We start from the raw sequence: 16582 nt of genomic DNA, 5'->3' as shown, positions 1-16582 counted from the left end.
TTGTTATTTAAGTGATTATGGACAAAATGCTTGTTATTTCAATATGGATGAATTACTTGTATTGGATTTTATGTTGTTGTTTTATCTCAAGATTGTATTTGAATTTGTCATTTCATATTTTTAGTTTATTTATTGCAAATTTGCAATTGGTGATTTATTTTGATGTAAAAAATGCATAAGTATATTATTTGTGAACATATAGGTTCTATTCTTCATAAACGAGCTTTTCAAACGAGCTTCATGAACGAGCTTCTAAACGAGCATTTAGCGAACATGAGCTCAAACGAGCTTCTAAACGAGCAGTTAAATGAACTCGAGCTTGAACGAACTAATAAACAAGCTTTCTCGAGTCGAGCTTGAGCCGAGCTCGAGTTCAATAATTCCTCAAACGAGCCGAGCTCAAACAATATTTAAAGCTCGATTCAAGCCACGAGCCGAGCTCGAGCTCATCTTTTTAGTCACAAGCCGAGCTTGAACACATCAAAGCTCGGCTCGGCTCGAATACACCCATAATTATTACAATCTTGAGTTTGAATGAATATAAATTTTTTAATATTTATAATTTTTAAAAATTAAAGATACCATTTCTTTAATTTTGCCCCTGATTCCACCCCTTGTTCATAATGGTGCATTGTATAAACCAAAAGTTTGTGCTTAATATAATTAAAAAGTCTGGCCACACAACTGTGCCATATGAATTACTTACCATTTTTAAAATTAAAAAAAATCACGGGTTCCAACTTCCAAATACAATATTTAGAACAAATGTTGATCTTTAAAAGATAAATATCAATTCTTTCTTCTTATTCATTCATGATTTGATCAACAAAAAGCAAGAACCAGCCAAAATTATAGAAATAAAATATTATTTTTTATTAGATAAAGCACATAATAATTTATTTATATTACAAGGCCATACACACACACACACACGTTGAGGCTGTTCACAAATATAATAAAATAATATTTAATTTTCAAAATTCAAAAAATATTTAATATTAATAAAAAAAGGGGCGTATAATTAGCAAAGTCGATGTGTTTCCTTGATTTTTGCTTTCCCTCTCTTTTTCCCCTGCGGAACCCTCTCGGAGCTCCAGAAACCCTAGTTTCTCTCAATGGGATGGGAGATGGAAATGGAGGAGATCGAGGCCGTCTTGGAGAGGATCTGGGACCTCCACGACAAGATCAGCGATGCTATCCACGCTATTTCCAGGTCTCACTTCCTCCGCTCCGTGAAAACCCTTGGAAAGCCCGAGATGAAGCACCGGGAGACGGAGGAGGCTGCCGGAGGAGATGATGACAGGGGTGGGTTTGTTTTCGTTAAGGGCTTTGGTGTTGCTGATGATGCTGCTTTGGCTGAGGCCAGGAGCCTCAATAACATTAGGAATGCGCTTGAGAGCCTTGAAGACCAGCTTGAGTTCTTTCATGTGCGTTCTTTTCTTTTCTTTCTTTTTTCTTTTTTGAAATTATTCGATTTGAGAATTTTGATGATGATTGCTTTGTTTGATGAATTTACACATTTGGGTAAAAATGGTTTTTGTTAATAATTTTGTGATTTTTTGGGAATTACTGTGATGTGAATTCGAATTTGGTGGCTGTGATTAGGTTTTAATTGATTAATTTTCTAGAGGATAGATTTTGAAAGTGCTGTATGGCAACTGGAATTATGGATTTTTGGTTTTAAGAGTGGAAGAGTCTTTTGTATTGAGTTGTACTGAAGTGCTGATGAGAACAATGAGTTTAGCTTTAAACCATATTTTACATGGCTAAAAGGGTGCATGGTATTGGATGATACATTTATGACATGGTAAAACCTTTGTTTTGATTTTGATGGACAAAACCTTTTTATTGATTTTGTGAATATTATGAGATGTTGAGCGTTAGATGATTAGATTTGAATTAGGAAAAGGGATTTTGAGGTTATGTGACTAGGATGGGATTGTAAAGATGAAATTGAGCTATATATAGGTAGAAGGAATGTATAGCGTATTAGAGTTCTGTCATTTTGCGGATTATTCAACAACTCAAATATTTGATATATCGTAGCATCTGGGATAGCGTATACCACCATTTTGGTGACTACAATCTCTGTACTCACATTTGTAATGCATTAATCACTTCAATAGACAGCTGTGTTACTTGATGGAGTGCTTAGCTCTCTGATGATGTTTTGATATTAAGATTGAAGCATTGCTTGTTCTTAAGCTCTAGTATGAGCAACTAGGGAGAAGAAGCAGAATGTAGAAACTAAATGGGCAGATGGAGGCAGGTTCTGTGCCAAATTAGGATATTATAGCTGGCCAAAATTGATAGATGGGTTATGAGTATTTGAAAGAATATGCCTTAGAATAAAAGCATAATGTTTTTTGTCTATGTGATCTATAATTTTGTACATCCGCTTGTGTCCTTGTTGAGTTCATCTTTTCTAGTCTGGTTGGTTTGCTTTCATGCGCCTGATGATTATGTTATGTTCATTGCTTATTTCACGCTTTGAGGCAAATCTTTAAGCATGCAGCACCTTTTATTTTTTGCATGCTAATCATTGTTATTTGTTCAAGGAAGAAAAAATCCACACTTATAAGATGAGCATATGATTCTTCAATTAAACTATGGGGATGGGGATGTGTTCTTGGGTCTTTGTATGATTCAGAAATGGCTTTGAACCTAAAGAGAAAAATCAATATTGTAGCAAGGTGATGGGATAAGGGGTATTACAGAAGTTTTGGATAAAATTGAGTCTGCCATAGATGAGGATCTTGTCTTGTGCAAAATGATATTAACAACAACAGGGTAAGTATATAAGTAAGTATATAACTGGGGTACACTAATAAGTAGTTCAAGTATAGCATGAAATAAGTATACCAGAGTTTCATTGAAGGTATCAACCTATGGGCAAAAACAAAAATGATGGACGTCTTTATGTAGGAGTGGAACTTTTTTTTTTAATTAAAAAAATGGTGATTTAATGTGTTTGGAAAAAAAACAAACTTTTTATACTTAGTAATTGAGATTTAAGATTGTTGGGTCAATTGTGATTGTTTCCTTTTAATCATTGATCATAACCAATATTTTCAACCTGAAGATGGACACTTCTTATATGTGTATATGTTACTCTACAATAAAATAAAGGTGTCTGGCGTGTGTGATCTTGATGAGTCCTTGCATTGTCAGGTAATTTGAACTCCTTAGAGTTGGGAACTTGATCAACAGTCTTTAGTCCATTTGTTGCACGATGAAAGGAAATCTTGTCAACTCTTAAATCTGGCAATCTTATTCAAGTAATTTTAACTTAGGAATTTGGTAGCTACCTTATTTGGCTCAACTTCAAAACTTGAAATTTTGTCATCTAAAGATAAATGATTCATCCAAGCATTAAGACTAGGAAAGTTTGCTCTGCAAGGGTGGACAATTCTGGCCTAGCAGCCTTAGTGTGGTAGACTACTTTGCTTTGCAAAGAGAGGAACACTTATCTTGGAAATTTCACCCATACCCATTTTAGTTTTATTTTCCTTATTCTTCTTATACTTCTTTTTCATCATGAGAACCCTCATTGAATACCTATCCAAGCATGTTGACTTAAATTCCTAACTATTTGGCAATTATCTGATTTCTCATGACCCCTCTATGCTTCATAGTTTGTTCTTTTAATATCATATAATAGGTTTTTCCTGATGAATTAATGCATTGTGGCAATGTTAAATCTCAGGATGGCCTGACTTCCATTTTCTCTTCTCTTGCATTCTACTTAGTTTTTCCTTTATCTCTTTGCTTAAGATAGGACTTTGATCGTGAGTTTTTTAGAAATCATATGCATTTGTAATGTTAGTTGATTACATGCTTATAAATGCATACTTGCACACTTACATAGAAAGTATTGTTTGGAGAAAGAAATAAATGTGAGTAAATCACAAAAATCACCTGAGCTATCTTTTTGAAAAAGCAAATAATAACAAAACAAGAAAAAAAAATCTATGTCGTTCAGAACATTTTTTAGTTCCTGATATTTTCAAACCTACAACTTATTCTTTGAAGTTATCAATGCACTACACATTTGAGTCCCTAGGTCTATTAGATATTAATTTTCCACTGACCCAAGCCTGTAACATGAATAAATTTCACTCCGAGTTTATTTGAATAAATTAATGAAATGTTTCCTTTGGAGTAAAGGTTCCATTAAATGTAAATTGTGGGCACATATAGGATCATATGGATTTTTGACTTATGGTGTTTTTTATTCCATTTTGTGATTTTCTCTTATGAAATTGATGAAACTTATCTGTAAGATGAATTCTAAGGAAATAAATTCCTTTTTCTTTCATGTTCTCTGATTATGCACAGTGATCATGACCTTCAGAACAATTTGGTGTTAAGTGTTAGGTCATTTATCATGTTGGACCTATATTTAATGTGATACTTGAATATTGATAAACTGTAATTCTAATCCTCGAAGTTGATCATTTAATGTTGTTTACAGACCGTACAATCTCAACAACGAGCAGAACGAGATGCAGCCGTGGCAAGGTTAGAACAGAGTCGTATTGTTCTTGCCATGAGACTGGCTGAGCATCAGGGGAAGAAGTACAAAGTCATCGAAGAAGCTCGAGCATTTGTTGGTTATGTGCATGAGACAACTGGTCACTTTGTTGCACCTGAGAACCTGTTTGAGATACCAAGAAACAATGACAACCACGATGAAAAGCAATCGAATTTCTTGATGCAAATGTTGATGTCCAGTCTATCAATAGCAAAACGGACCTTCAGATTGGAGAATTTCAGTGGTTTAGTGATGAATGCTTCCGTCTTTGCCGTCAGCATGCTCGCCTTACTACAACTGCATCAAATGGCATTCAAGAGTGAAACTGAACATGCCAATGATCAAACTTTTCCAAACAAGAGAAAAAACAAGAATCTCTTTCTGCCAGATCCATCCTCCACAAATCAGCAAAAGCAGTTTAATGTATTGTCTGCTAGGGGTTAATCTCAGTCGAAAATCTTATGCTTATGCTTGTTTATCATGTTTGTTCTGACACTTGTTAGGAGAACTGAAAACCTTTCTCTGCAAATAGCTTCGCCGAGGCTTCTTGCAACTGTTGTATCCTGCCATCTGTTCAGTTTTCTTACGTAGGATTAGCGGGTTTTTTTTCCATCTAATCGCACTTAGTATTGTCCTAGAATTATTTATCAGTGTCCAATACGAATTCGATAAATGTAATACGGTTATTCTCAGCTTTGTAAAGTCAATATATACATGTTCTCTGTTTTGGTTACAATGCTGATGAAGTTATGTTTTGACTCTTAATTACTGTAATAAGTTGATGCAGTAAAACAGTAAAGTTTTACATGTATTTATTTACTTTTTATCTTTTTTTCTATCTACCTCTCTATTTTCAACAACAAAAAAATAAAAATAAAGGGGATGAAAACTTAGATTTATATTCATCCTAAACATTAGGCAACTAGAAAATAAGATGCATACCAACCAGCATACAAAACTGGAAGGTAGGAGACCAGTAAGTAATCATCAAAAGAAAACATAAAGACAACATCTGAAATCATACCTACATTTTCCACTAGCCATTATTAAATCTATCACTAGTAATCCTCCATATTTTATTTATGTTTGAATTAAAGGAAGAAAGAAGGACCTCATGATTGTATGTATGATTCAAACTTAGATTTTTTTTTTTTCAGATTAATCATGTTTAAAAGAATAGAGAAAGGTTGAGAATGAATGAAACCAAAAGAAAACAAAAACACAAGCTGTCCATTTTTGTCTTAACAATGACTACACTAGACCACATACAGCTGTGCATCATCTCTCTAAAGCAAGTGGCCTTCATTCTTCCAAACATTCCCCATTTCATTATAATCTCCTCCATACTCATGACTCCCATGAATGCATGCATGCATGTATGTTTGCATTTACATCAAACTTCCCCAAACTCATTTACTAATATACCTTTTAATATTTCAGTAAATTAAATACAAGAACAAAAACAGGTTAATCCCAACTATTTAGAGTCAGTTATATAAATCCTTTCTTTCCACCACTGATTTTTAAAGGTAAAAAGACTAAATAAACCAAACTCAAACATGTTATTTTATTATGTTTCTAATCAACACGTAGAATATGTTCATACCATTTTAATCGTATTTCAATATTTATTTTTTTTAAATGGTCAACCTACTCTTTAGTCTGGTGACTCTAGCCCCCACTATTTGCATGTACTAGAGTGACAAAGATGTGTGCATGAAGAGGTGGTGATAAACCCTAGGAAATGTTTGTATTTATGATATTAAATTTAACAAAATTGAGTGATGTATAAATAGGGAGGGATTCAATCAAGGGAAAGCAACCCTACATTGTAATGTGGCAGTTGTAAGTTGTAAACATTTACCAACTTGGTCTGCTACTTCAGCAACACCCTTTGAATGGTGACAAACTTCCCTTTCACTCTAATATAAATGGTCAATTTTTTTATAATAATATATACATATATATATATATGTATGTATGTATGTATTTGGAAGAGTATTATTACTATGAAATAATTTTAATGTTTGCTTGAATGTGTATTTATTTTTCTTTTGATACATATTTGTTGATATATTATGTTTTCTTGGACCACTTGGGACAGATTTCCCTTTCCCTTTCATTCAGATATCATTGGGCATTATTATAGATATATCAAAGAATTTTATATTTAATAATATTATTATTAAAAAAATTATGCTTAAAAAATAGTCTTCTCTATAGAATTGTTCTTTTTAGCTTATAAGAAATTATTGATAATTATCATATTTTTTTTTTCTTTTTTCTTTAATTTTCTTCGGCCATTTATGAGAAATTTCCCTTTTTTTTATTAATATATCATTTGGGAAATGATCTCAATGTTAAGTTGTATTATTATAAAAATAAATCAAGTATAGAAATTAGTAGACTAATAAAAACATGTACTCATTATAAAAAAACAAGCGAAAATATTTTTTTTTCCTGTCCAAATATCAATGACAATGTTTTAAATTTTTGTAAAAAATATATATAAACTTTATATTAAATGGTAATTTTATCATACAAATCACTATGCTTAGAGAACTCTTATCTACATATATAAACACTACTTCTTAATTACCAAGAAGAACAAATGTTCTTAGAAATACAAAAATATAATTAAATTACCATGTAACATTAAGTGTTTGTTGACATGATACATTTTCATGGACCACATTGTGGTCCATAATGAAGAAACATGGCTTTGTCTCCTTTAAGAAATCAAGGTGCATATCTATTGACAAAAGGCAATGTTTTAAAGCTTGTTTTGAAGGAGAATATATCTACGTATAAAGCATTTCATGAAATGTGACTTGACTATATAACTAGACAACAAAGATGCAAATCCTTTAGATTTATATGAAAGCTTCAATGATTAGCTACACTTATTTGCACTTCTTCACCGGCCATTTCCTCTTTAGAATATGTTTTTTCTGTTCTTTATTTTAATTTTTCGTTTTGTCGATGATACTTTTCTAGTGATTGCATGTTTTATTCAATCAGTCCTTATATAGAAATGTTATTTTTCTCAAAAAAAAAATTTTAATTCTTTCTTTTATTAATATTATCTTTATTTTTTTATTTTTGTATCATTCTCATATGTATAATCATGGTATATATATATATATATATATATATATATATATATATATATATATATATATATATATATATATTGGGGATTAGCAAAAGCTTTATTTGGATGTTTGTGATTAGAGAATCTCTTGCAATCTTAATACCTCATTAAGGAAGAAAACTCCAAATGCAAAAATAATTTTTAATCTTTTGCTACATTAAAATAGGGTTTGTTATATATCTAAATATAATTGTAACATGAGATTAATTATGTCATGAGATTCTAATTGGACTTTTTTGCCAAATAAGTGAAGATCTTGATCCCAAAATCCTACCTATATTAAAAGAAGTCCATAATACTTAATTCAACCCTTTTTCTAATATTTTCAATATATACATAAATATAGAATAATAACATAGTTTATAAAATATTTAAAATTAATTTGAAATAAAGTACTGAGAGCCATAACAACCTAGATCTCTCCGATCAAACTTTGAAAAACTATTTATTTTGTTTTTTCATAACATAGAAAACATAAATCTCATTGTAAAAGTACGAAAGAGAAAGTTTGCTAACCTATAAACATTCTCCAAATAAATAAAAAAAATTTAAACTAATAATAATAACAATAACAATATTATTATTATTTTTATTATTATTATTATTATCTTGAAGCAATGCTTAGAGTTAGAAACTTAGAACATACATAAAGACTAAAAAGTACCAACAATGCATGACACGCGTTCAGGTTCAATGGACGTATTTATATCTCAAGCATTAGGAAACAGCTACACTAGACAATCTTTGTCCTCTCATAGTACACGTTGCACGCTACTTTTGTCTCCAATCTTAGACATAATATATATTTTTTTATCCTTATTATATTAAATAATAATTCATCTCCATAAATCCTTTTCACCATATCTTTCTCTCTATCAATTTCCATCCATCTTATCAACATCCTTTTTTGAGTTTTTCCCATATATATATATATATTTAGTCCATAAGCTAATAAAGAGGTAGAATTTAGAAATATCAGGGTGGGAATATCAAGCCATATGTAATAAGTTTGGTACCATAAATAACTAAAACAAAACATTTTATATTACTTAAAGGAAAAAAAAAAACTAATTTTAGTGGAAAAAAAAAACAAAATAATTAAAATAAAATAAAATAAAAAGAGCCGGTGTTTGGTTGCCGCTACAAAACCGGCCGATTAAATCGGCGCGCGGCGGGGGAATCCTCGGTGGAAACGGGAAAGGAAACGGAAAAAAGATTCTTTCTTTCTTTCAAATCGCAGGCAAGGGTTCGATGGGGAAAAGATCGGCGATGTCTTTGAAAAAATCGTCACCTTGCCACGTGGGCAAAGACGAGTCGCCGAGATCTCTCATTAAATCATCGGCGGCGGAGATGAAGCCGATCTGAGCCGAGTCGTCGAAGATCATCATCGGCTCGGCTTCACCGAAGCCGAGGAAATCACTGTAAAGCGGCACCTCCTCAAACGGCAACATAAACTCACCCAACTCCTCCTCCGGTATTCTCACCGCTGCCCCGGTAACATTACCGCCACTCTCCTTCTTCTCCGATTCACCTTGATCACCCGAGAACGGCCGGAGCACGGACGTCGGCGAAGACAACACCGCATGTGACTCATCCCCGGACTCGTACCCGCCGGAGGTCGACGTCGCGTTAACAGTCGGCGGTGATGGTGATGGTGATGGTGACGGTGATGGCAACGGAGGAGGAGGGTGAGAGAAGTTGGTGGTGGCGTCAGGGCCACGGAGCTGGATGGCGGCGGAATCGTAAACCATGGCGGCTTCTTCGGCGGTGTTGAAAGTCCCAAGCCAAACACGAACTCGCCGCCATGGATCTCGTATCTCCGCGGCGTATTTCCCCCATGGACGTCGTCGGACACCACGGAACCTCGTCGTCGTTGTGTCACTAGCCAACGCCGGAGACGGGGTTGGCTTCTTCTTCTTCTTCTTCTTCTTATTATTATTATTCAGCTGCTGCTGCTGTTGTTTTCCTGCGGGTTTCGCCGTCTCAAACCGGATCTCTTGAACGTATCTCTTGACGCGACGGCAAGGTTCATCGTCGTCGTCGTCGCTGGAAGAGTCGGTGGCTTCGTAATCGTCGCACGATATTCTTAGCATTCTCGGACATTGCGCCGGCGCCGGCGAAAGAGGTTTGGAAACCATGGTGATGCGCTTGAGCTTCATTCGCGAAGGAAATGTTAGATTGGGAAACAATCAGGAAGATATTGTGAGAGTCATACTTTAATTAAGGGTTTCAGGTTTCTTCGAAATAATAATATATTATAATAATATATAATAATATAAAAGAAAAAGGAGAAAAAGAACAAATGAATACGGAGAAATAGATATGGGAGAGAGAGCAGTGAGAAATTTCTTAGAAAGAAAGGCCACTCTGAACTCAAGGAACAACAACAACAACAACAACAACTGAGATATATATATATATATATATATATATAGTTTGAACTTAAAGAGAACAGAACAGAACAGAGTGTGTGTGTCCGTGGAGAAGGAGAAGGATAAAGGCTATCCTAAAAAGAAAAAAGATATAAAATGAAAATAATAGAGAAAGGGTGTATGTCTTCAGTGGTGATGTGTGGGCTAAAGGGTGGTTTTTATAGGATTTTTTTTTTAAAAAAAAAAATTACCAAAATAAGGGTTTTGAAACATGCTAAAAATTTTCTTTGAATTCAAAAAAAAAAATTATTTAAGGAGATTTTTGTTTTATTTTTTGGAAAGAGATTTGGGAATGGGGAGAGTTTTTCAAAAAAAAATTTTTTTAAATTAAAAAGATCGCTGTTATCGCGGTTTAGATTTTGTGGACCGGAGATTCCGGTTGGGATCCGGTGGAATGGCACGAGGCGCCGCGTGATTCGCTGGGGAGTGACCCAGTGTGGAACCGACAGCTGGCGGTGGCTGGACGGTCGAGTTAACTCGGTGAGGTTGGGTTGAGGTGAGTTAACTCGTGTATCATGTGTGGGTCTGACCTTTTCTTCAGAATCACATCACCACAAACGTCCCATCCTTTGACTGACACGTGTTCATCTTCAACTCATTTGCATTATTAGTTTCTCTCTCTTTTTTTTTTTTAAATAAAAAAAAATTAGTCTAATACTGATAACTTTCATTTATTATTAATAAATAAATAAATAAATGGAGAATTAGTTAGTGTTGAATGAATGTTGCTTTTTGGGATGACGATGGTACCAATACTACCTTGGCCGGACACTATGCATGTTCCGTGCATTGCACCACGGAATTGCTATTTATTTATTTATCTATTTATTTATAATGAAAAATAGATAATTTACTATGGTAATTATAATATTTAATTAGGTTTGTGTTTGAAAGCAAGTATTATGTAAGATAATGTGTTTGGTTTGGTTACTGTTTTTTTATTCGTATTTGAAATTAATAAATAAAGCAATGAATATTAAATGAAATAAATAAGGAATTAATCACTAAAAACAAACAAATTATTAATATTTATAAAATTATTTGGATGATATCAATAATGAGGATAATAGGAAAGGGAACATAGTGTTTCAATAATAATAATAATAATAATAATAATAATAATAATAATAAACACTGACAATACAAGCGCAATGAAAAGAAATAACGAAGGGAAACTGATCATTAATATTACTCTTATTATGATTAAAAAAAATCCATCATTTATTCATGGCATAAAAAATTAATTTTGAGTAAATTTATGAAAATAAAAAACAATAAAAAAGTACAATATTAAATGGAATTGGATCATGATATGTTTCGTTTTCAGAGCGAGATTTAAAAACAATTAAAGTTTTTTTTTGTACGGCCATTCTTCAAAATTTAATTTTCATGATCCGAATCATAAGTACCAAATTATTTCATTAATTCCTTTTTATATTTATAAAAAAACCTTATTAAATACACAAAGTACATTGCACCATGCACTAGGATTGCATGGAGAAATTTCATGAGAACTTGTGGATTTTGTTTTGCAAAAATAAAAATTAAAAAAAAAGAAATTAATAAATGAGTGCAATGAAATTCCAATCTTTATATTCATTATTAATACCTTTATGAATTATGTTACTATAAAAACATGTGAATTTTGTAAGATATATTTCTTCAATTATTACAAATTATAGAGCTGCAGTAATTATAATAAAAAACACTTTATAGGGATTTGCAAAAAAAAGAAGAAAAAAAGAACCAATAATCTAATACATTATTAAGTACTTATATTCAATAATCAACATCATTATGCACATTAATCACTTGATCAGACTTTTTAAATTCATCCCACTTACTTAAATAAATTTTATAAAATAAGTACTTGGTATCCAATATTACATCAAAATTGTTTTCATTATTTTATATTGATTTTAGATAAATTCATATAACACTATTTTAAATACAGTTTAATAATAAAAACCGTGGTGGGCTAGCCCAGTGGTAATTACCATGTATTGTGATTGAGAGGTCTCGAGTTAAAGGCTTTTAAGTCGCATTGTATTTGATCCACTGTAAGAGTTTTTTGTAAAGAATGCCTCTCGTTTTCTCCTTTCTGGTGTATGACAGGGGAATTTATCCTTACAAGGTCATTAAACCAGCGTAATTGATGCCTCCCATGCTTATAAAAATTTTTCATAGTAAATAATTATAAAATAATAAAATTATATTATGAAAATTTAATTTTGATAAATAAACATTAATAATACTCTCTCTATTTTTTTTTATATGTCATAAACTCATGTTCCTTTTTATATGTTATTTTAAACATCAAAAATTATTTTTTTTTTCTCTAAAATTACCCTCACTCTATTCAATTTTTTTTAAAATTTAATATGAGAGAGAAATGTGAAAATATAAATTAGAGATAATTTTGATAGATAACTAAATTTTTATTAAATTATGTGAGATTCGGTTATTCTATTTAATAATGTTTAAGAAATGTTTGGGGATCCATTTTGCATGTAGGCCCCTCATGTTTGCTAAAATTATATAAGTCCTAGATTGCTCTCCCACTGACCTACACCAAGATCCGCATCCGGTCAGGTTCCGTACTTGGCCTTTACTGGGCCCCACTTACTTTATTACCCTCCATATCGTTTGGCACCTGCCCCATTAATCATAACTATTTTTTTAAAAAAAAATATTTATTTATTATTAATTATTTAATTTTAAAAAAAAATAACCCACCACCACTAGAATAAATAAATTACTAATTCATTGGAATCCTTCCAACTTTCAATTCGAAGGCTCAATTCCGTAATTTATTACATTTATAAAAAAAATAAAAATAAAATTTATTTTTGGGTCTTATTTATATATACATTTTAACTTATTTATATTGATTTAAAAAATCTGTTAAATTTGGTTGATAATCTTAAATTTACAAAAAAAAAATTATACAAACTTTTCAAAATTACTTTTATTTAAAAATCCATCACGATTTCATCCTTTTTTTTTTCTATTTTACTTATACCTTTTATTCTCTTTCTTAAAATGATACTTTACATATTTAAAAAAAATATTAAAAAGTGTAAAAATACATTAAAAATAAAAAAAATATTTTTTTTAAAAAAATTATTTAATATTTCATAAATTTTCAAGATAAACATATAAATAGGAATTAGAAAAGCTCCATATTGATGACATGTAAATAGGATAAAAAAAAATAATATGATTGGTCTAAGTGGCAGCGATTTGGTTCGTTTAAGTAACTAATATTTAAATTCGAAATTTTGTTTATATAAAAAACAAATGTTAAAAAGAGATCTAAATTCCCATTATATCGTTGTCATCTAATTTTAATAATAATATAAATAAATAAATAAATAAATAAAAGAAAATTATTAATAAAGTTAGGGAGAAAAAGAAAAAAAAAAAGTGAGGGGGGGTCAAAGATGTAGAAGAGAAGTTGGGTTGCATGAGACACAGTGGTACAAGTGTCCATACATGTCGGTGCAAACTAAGTGATAATAAAATATAACAACTTTCACCAAATTTTTTTGGGGGTTTCTTTCCCAATCTTTATGACTTTTCAATTACATTCAAATCAAATGGTTCAAATTTTCAAAACCCTTTTATAATTCCAAACTTTTGAACTTGATGCTCTCTACTCTTGTTTTCTTCTTCTTCTTCTTCTTCTTCTTCTTCTTTTTGCATTCTTATAATTCTTATAATTTGAAAAAAATGAGAATGAAAAAACAATTTAGAAAAAAAAGGAAAAGCCAAAAAAAAAAGGCAAGTAGTCCCATCAATCACTCCGCCATTCTTTCATTCATACATATATATATATATATATATATTTCTATACATTGATTCCTTTCATTATCCTCACACGTGTGAACATGCTTGCTTCTTGTGTGTGTATAACACTTGTGCAAATTTAACACATATTGCTGAAATTATACCACGAATAATAAAAGGTTTGAAGATTTATGTCGACAAAATTAAAGAAGGGGATTGCTTAAATTCATGTTATGTATTCTCCTATTTATGATTTTATAAAAAAAGTGCATTAATGAAGTCAGTTGGGCGGTTGAAATAGATAAATTTTATCATATTGTTTATATTTGTGAATGTAATCATTTTTTAATGAAGACACAGTGAAGTTCGTAATATGATTTTGCCTCCAAAGTACATTGAAAAATTAATCTATCAAGTTATTGAATAATTAAAAAGGACATTAGTTTCTAAGGGAGATGAAGACTGGATTGAGGGCTAAACATTTTTTCTTTTAAAATGTATGGGAAAAAATGGTTTTATTTTCTTATTATTTTCTTATAAACAATGAAACTTAGGAAGAGAATAGTACTCACTAAGAATAAAAACATTTATTTATTAAAATTGACTGATTTTTTAACTCCTTTTTTAAAAATAATTATCATATTTTATACAGTGTGAACTTTTGTAAATTATTAACCCTTAATTTTACAATAAGGTCCAACATCATCCTTTTAGATATATTTAATGAGCCCATCAAATACAAATTAATTTAATATCAAACTAATATTCATGAGAATTTTATAGAGTTTTAAAAACAAAAATATAATCAAATAATCACTAATTACCATTAAACAAAATCAATTTTGAAAGCTTATGTAAATTATTAAAAAAAAATCATATTACTAAACAAATGAAAATTAGTCTTACTCGATTTTTTTAAACATGTGTTACAAATAAATTGATTAATTAATCCGATTAAATACAACCTCATTTATATCCAATATTCGAACTCACCAAACACAAGCAAAAACATTAATGAGTTCATTAATGAGTGGCTAACAAAGTATAGTTTTAAAGTCCGAAGTATTTAATATTGACAAATAGGTCCTTAGAACAAGTAGACAGAAAAGTCAAGTTGGGAAACTCATGTTGCCTTGTTTCATGGACTTTGAACTTTGTGTGCATTTTAATATTTATGAGTTCATTAATGTTAATGACAATCACTTTTGGTTTCTTCCCATTAATTGCATTCATCAAAACCAATAATGTTAAGAATATGTGAGATTATTTTACATTAATGATGAAAGGAATTGATATATTGTAACTAAATAAGGAAAATTGTACAAATTTCACTAATATAAATGATGTAATATATGAGATTAAATATTTAAATATTAAATTGCTCCATTTACAATTTTTTTTTGTTTTTTTTTAATTAAAGAAAAACTCCCATAAATAATTAAAATTTATTTTTTAATATGATGGATAAAAATACATGTCAGAGTTACACACACCACCAAAAATTGATTATTCGACTCATGCACATTCACTTGAAAAACACAAGAATTGATCATTTGATTCATACATATTCACCTGGAAAAACATAAGAATTAGACTGTAAATGTACTACCATAATTTAACATGTTTTTTTTGGCACTATCATATTAAATATTTAATATGTTTTGAATTTTAAAAAATAAAATTATAAAAAGCCCCGTAAAACACTTTTTTGAAAGGGACCAAAGATCTTTACGTTAATGTCCAATTTTTTTATAATTATTTTGAGGATGCAAAATATTTAAATAGAATACAAACTTTAGAACATGTTGGTTAAATGCTCACGAGGGGGGGTTGTACGGAGACAACTTTTTAATTTAGGAAATAAAATTTAAAATATTTTTATTTTTAAAAATATTTTTTTTAATATTTTAAAAATCGAAAGGATAATACCCTAACGGGATGTACGGGTGGTATGTCACGTGACTCGAGAGCAGTGCGTGAGGGATGGGGCCCACTGGCACGCGCCGGGCAATTAATGGGTAACAGGTGAGCCGGTGCATGGGATGTGGACACGTGTCAGTTGCTTTTTCTCTGATCATGTGCTGGTCACGTGTCAGTACGCGGATCTCGAGGCAACCACAGAACCAAACACTCACCGGCCTTCGTGACTCCATTCACACTTTTGCTTCTTTCATCCGTTCAGACTTCAAATGAAACAAAAATATAAACCAAATATATTTTTTAAAAAATATAAATAAATCAGAAAAATAAAAATAAAATATCAACTCTTCTGATTAAAAAAATTGATAATTTCATATTTTTTATTAATAAAACTTTATATATTTAGATTTATGCTTAAATTAAAATAAATTGAATATTATAAAGAAACCTACACAAGACGAAGACAAAATACTGTTAAACTTATAAGTATGTTCCATATCTCTGATTTAAACTTTAAATAAAGGTGTTTGTTGCTGATGTCAAAAAATAAATATTATATAAAAAATCACTTAAAAAAAGTAACAACAAAATTTAATAAAAAACAGGATTAAAAAGCAAATTGATTAAAAAAAATAATATATTAGATTTTTGCGGTAATTTATGAGAATTAGGTGTGTTATATTATTTGAGGTTTTATAGTTTTCATCTGGCTGTATGCTTGTTCACAATGCACTGACAAAGTAACAACAGGGG

General features: G+C 30.7%; 2 protein-coding genes across 2 annotated transcripts; one reads left to right on the top strand and one right to left on the bottom strand.

The window, feature by feature from the left end:
* Positions 1 to 1043: 1043 nt before the first annotated feature.
* Positions 1044 to 5241, top strand: LOC120280086 (plastid division protein PDV1). Its single transcript, XM_039286817.1, has 2 exons — positions 1044 to 1427; positions 4475 to 5241. Exons 1-2 carry the CDS (start codon positions 1116 to 1118, stop codon positions 4976 to 4978), a joined length of 816 nt encoding a protein of 271 aa, XP_039142751.1. The 5' UTR covers positions 1044 to 1115; the 3' UTR covers positions 4979 to 5241.
* A 3421-nt stretch (positions 5242 to 8662) lies between these two features.
* LOC120280270 (ethylene-responsive transcription factor CRF1-like) lies at positions 8663 to 10201 on the bottom strand. Its single transcript, XM_039287047.1, has one exon. The coding sequence runs from the start codon at positions 9845 to 9847 to the stop codon at positions 8918 to 8920; it is 930 nt and encodes a 309-aa protein (XP_039142981.1). The 5' UTR covers positions 9848 to 10201; the 3' UTR covers positions 8663 to 8917.
* Positions 10202 to 16582: the final 6381 nt, after the last annotated feature.

This window comes from Dioscorea cayenensis, chromosome 17 (genome assembly GCF_009730915.1).
Source record: "Dioscorea cayenensis subsp. rotundata cultivar TDr96_F1 chromosome 17, TDr96_F1_v2_PseudoChromosome.rev07_lg8_w22 25.fasta, whole genome shotgun sequence".
Classification (NCBI taxonomy): domain Eukaryota; kingdom Viridiplantae; phylum Streptophyta; class Magnoliopsida; order Dioscoreales; family Dioscoreaceae; genus Dioscorea; species Dioscorea cayenensis.
This window is presented reverse-complemented; position numbering and strand designations above follow the sequence as displayed.

Coding starts and splice junctions, on each gene's coding strand:
- LOC120280086 (XM_039286817.1), top strand. CDS start 1,116: ATGGGATGGGAGATGGAAATGGAGGAGATCGAGGCCGTCTTGGAGAGG. Junction 1,428..4,474: donor ACCAGCTTGAGTTCTTTCAT/GTGCGTTCTTTT, acceptor TGTTGTTTACAG/ACCGTACAATCTCAACAACG.
- LOC120280270 (XM_039287047.1), bottom strand. CDS start 9,847: ATGAAGCTCAAGCGCATCACCATGGTTTCCAAACCTCTTTCGCCGGCG.